Source organism: Gadus macrocephalus, chromosome 1 (genome assembly GCF_031168955.1).
Source record: "Gadus macrocephalus chromosome 1, ASM3116895v1".
NCBI lineage: Eukaryota > Metazoa > Chordata > Actinopteri > Gadiformes > Gadidae > Gadus > Gadus macrocephalus.
In genome coordinates, this window is record NC_082382.1 from 11,839,924 (window position 1) to 11,844,124 (window position 4,201).

The 4,201-nt window shown below is 47.8% G+C and overlaps 1 protein-coding gene across 1 annotated transcript; it reads left to right on the forward strand.

Moving 5' to 3' along the window:
* The first annotated feature begins 525 nt into the window (after nucleotides 1-525).
* kcnk15 (potassium channel, subfamily K, member 15) lies at nucleotides 526-3,218 on the forward strand. The gene is made up of 2 exons (XM_060038827.1): nucleotides 526-1,178; nucleotides 1,395-3,218. The coding sequence occupies exons 1-2, from the start codon at nucleotides 896-898 to the stop codon at nucleotides 2,396-2,398; spliced, it is 1,287 nt and encodes a 428-aa protein (XP_059894810.1). The 5' UTR covers nucleotides 526-895; the 3' UTR covers nucleotides 2,399-3,218.
* Nucleotides 3,219-4,201: the final 983 nt, after the last annotated feature.

The window sequence follows — 4,201 nt, forward strand, 5'->3', positions numbered from 1 at the left end:
CGGGAAAGACAATTAGCCTTCTAATGTTGTGGTCTAGTGCTCAACATGGCCTCCCTCCAAGTATCCATCCCACTCTCCGCTGCTCGCCGGCCAGGGTAACCATGGCAACCGGCATCACCTACAGTTTGACTTTCTGCGAGCATTAAATGTAAACGGACTTGGAGAGCGCTCGAAGATACAGATACAGAGGGGTATTTAAAGCATGAGGCGGCTGAGTATGATAAGATCACACAACGGTTGTGTCTGTAGCCACCCGATCCTTCGTGCAATAAAGACGGCAAATTAATTGGGCTTAACTGTTTAAACAATTCACAGTCAGCGTTGTAGCCTGTAGTCCCTTCTGCGCGCATGGGAGTAGAAGTAGATGAGTGTGTGTGTGTGTGTGTGTGTGTGTGTGTGTGTGTGTGTGTGTGTGTGTGTGTGTGTGTGTGTGTGTGTGTGTGTGTGTGTGTGTGTGTGTGTGTGTGTGTGTGTGGGGGCAACTAATGATGTGACAGAAACACATGCCCATGCCGAATGCTCCAGTATTAAAAAAACGCGAAAATGCTCTGGTTTATAAATTATCGATTCAGAGAGAGTTAATGATAACACGACCGAAGCTTTCAGCTCTTCTCCAAACCACGTCGATGGCTCAATTTAACGCAACCGACTGGAACGCATAGTGGTGGGAGGTCTGTGTGTGCAGCGCGCCTGTGTGTGTGTGTGTGTGTGTGTGTGTGTGTGTGTGTGTGTGTGTGTGTGTGTGTGTGTGTGTGTGTGTGTGTGTGTGCGTGCGCGCGCGCGTGTGCGTGTGTGTGTGTGTGCGCTGTCAACAGTACCACCACCACCACCTGTAACTGTGGCTTCTGTTTTTCACGCTCATTAAGCGTACTTTTTCCCAGCGAGTCGAAGGAAGATGAAGAAGCAGAACATCCGGACGCTGTCGCTCATCCTGTGCATGTTCTCCTACTTGCTGGTGGGCGCCGCGGTGTTCGACGCGCTCGAGTCCGAGTCCGAGTCCTCCCGGAGGCGCGTCTTGGAGAAGAAGCGGAACGAGATGAAGAAGAAGTACCGCTTCTCCGAAGACGACTACCTGGAGATCGAGCGAGTGGTGATGCAAGCGGAGCCCCATCGCGCGGGGACGCAGTGGAAATTTGCGGGATCCTTTTACTTTGCCATAACAGTCATCACCACCATTGGTGAGTTCAGATTGCATCTTTATTTTTTTTCTTGGAAACGATATATTGACATAAAAGCGCACTGTAAAATTCGTTTATATATTGGAAGGGAAATGCACACACATTCCACCAATATTACATAGGAATTGACACTAATTGACTAATTGTTTTGTTCACCGGCCAGCATCATGTGTTTCTTCACTACACTGTTCTAGTAATGACCTCCTCTTCATTAAGGTTATGGACATGCAGCTCCAGGCACCGACGCAGGAAAGGTCTTCTGCATGTTTTACGCCGTGCTGGGCATCCCTCTCACTTTGGTCATGTTCCAAAGCCTGGGCGAGAGGATGAACACCTTTGTGCGCTACCTCCTGCGCAAGGCCAAACAGTGCCTGGGCTTCCACCGTATCCAGGTGTCCATGGAGAACATGGTGTTCGTGGGCTTCCTGTCCTGCATCGGCACGCTGTGCGTGGGTGCCTCCGCCTTCTCCCACTTCGAGGGCTGGAGCTTCTTCCACGCCTACTACTACTGCTTCATCACGCTCACCACCATCGGCTTCGGGGACTTTGTGGCACTGCAGAAGCAGGGCGACCTCCAGGAGAAGACCCCCTACGTGGCCTTCAGCTTCGTGTACATCCTGGTGGGGCTGACAGTCATCGGGGCCTTCCTCAACCTGGTGGTGCTGCGCTTCCTCACCATGAACACTGAGGACGAACGGCGGGACGCCCAGGAGCGGGCCTCCATCAAGCGGGACAGGGGCCTGATGGGGGCCCCCCTGGCCCTCCGCGGAGCCGGCGGGGAGGAGGTTGGAGAGAGGCGGCGGGGGGGAGGAGGAGGAGGAGGAGGAGGAGGAGAGATGAGGGGACGGTGCGGCCGGAGCAACAGCAGCACCCTCTTCCTGCCCATGGAGGAAGGCACCAGCCGCACCAATCTCATCTCCCCGCAGATGGAGGGGCGGGAGGAGAAGGGGTCCCGGCGGCGAGGTGGCCTGCAGCCGGACTCCAGCCTGGGCTCGCTGTGCTCCTGCGTCGTGTGCTACCAGCTGGGCCTGTGCGACAGCCCGCTCATGTCGGGCTGCGAGCACCACCAATCGGTGTACTACAACTCCGTGTCCTACAGGATCCAGGGCCGCTCGCCCGACTCAGTGGGGCAGCGCAGCGGACTCTCGTCCCCAGGGAGCGTGCTCTCGCCCGGGCACAGCTCAGGGGAGTTCCCCCGCTCCCGGAGGAAGTCGGTGTAGAGGGGGTCCAGGGGTTGTGTGTGATGAGGGATCGATACACAGAAAGAACAACAACAACAACATGATTTCACTGAACACCTGTTGTGCATGTCTAAGGACACTTCCTACTGCTTGGATAGGTCACACCACTGCTTCACGATGAGGATGTGGGATGAGTGGGTATTTGTGTTTTGGTTTATTTATTTGCTGTAGCATGTGAGCCAAAGTAATGCATGAGAAGGGCGTTGGAGCATGCGATGAACTGCATGAGTGCTGGGTGAAGACACTTTCAGAGATGGGGTTTAATATACACGTCTTTCCAAATGTATTTCTTTGCATCAGCGTTGATTCGTACCTGGACATTTCAAAAGGGAACAAGGTTGTTAGGAGTTCTAGGTAGCGAGATATGCAGTACAAAGCCGTGGTTTAGGACAGCGAGTCTTATAACTCTTCAGAGATGTCTCCATGTTTTTTGGGTCAGATTAAAGATGTCATTAATCTTTTATAAAAAAAAGAGCCTTAAAGCCCTTTTAAAAGCACAGGACTTAAGTGGCTTTTAAAATCGGGTTCTGTTTAATATTTTACCTCATTACCTCTTATTGAAGGGCAAATTCATTTTGCAGTGCACACTTGTGCGCTTGTGTGCAGCTCATATAGGCTACAGATATGTAATAGGCCTACTCGGTACGTGAGTGGTTTATATTTAGTGGATGTAGCACATGTCTGGTATGTAGCAGAACTCTGTCCGATTTTCTTTTTCAAGAATCTCAGTTGTCTTCCTTGTAATGTGTGAGAATTGGCCACCATGTCTATTAAACCTAAATAGGAGATTACTAACAAATGAGTCCTTCTATTTTTTTAGTGAACACGTATAATTACTTTTTCTCTTAGTCTGTCTGCTTGTCCATCTAGACCTCTTGTTTCTATCTATCTTTCTATCCATCTATCTAGTTCAATATCTAGAATTATATTTTCTATTCACAATTGCTGAATAGCTAAACAAGTGATTCTATAAATTAGCATAAGCATCATCATACATTGTGGATAAATATGTTATGATAAATTGCACACATTTTACCAGAACAATTAAGTGAATTCTCACAGTTTGTGGTAAGACATTGTGTTAATGTGTTTTTTTCTTTTGAATTGTAGCGTTTGTTCAGCTTGTTTTGTGTCATTCAGAGATAAATATGTGTTTTTTCATTTGATATCCTTAAACTCTATGCAGGAGAACTTGTACAGAATCCCATGTAGAGAGCAACCTGGTGGATTTATATCATATAACATATTTCTAATTTTGTTAATAACGTGAATGCCGTGGACACACAATACATACAAACATAAACGGTTACATACATGCATGCAGTGAAACATGGATATTTATTATCGATGTTATTGCCTTCTATGTCAGCCATAAGATACCATGGATGTGTGACAAGATTTATATTGAGAAGGGGCGAGCAAAGCATGATAACTTTACTAACAGGGACCTCTAGAGGCTAGGAGCCGAATTACGGCTGAATGTTGGAAGACGGCTGAGACCACATCAGGCCTATTACAAATTTGGCCACAGTGAGAGGCAAGAGAGCTAGAGCGACTGCAAACATTATTCATTTTCTGTAAGTTGGGTTCAATGCTCATTTCCTCATCCTACAAGTACTAACTGCTGTTAATGGCTCTGCACGTTATACACTGAATGTCAGGTTGGTTATACAGGGTTATATAATGTAATCCATTATAAAGAATCCATTGTCCCAACAACATTTAAGATATCTCCCAGCAATGAAATATGATATGATACTAGGAAACAATAAACTTGATTAA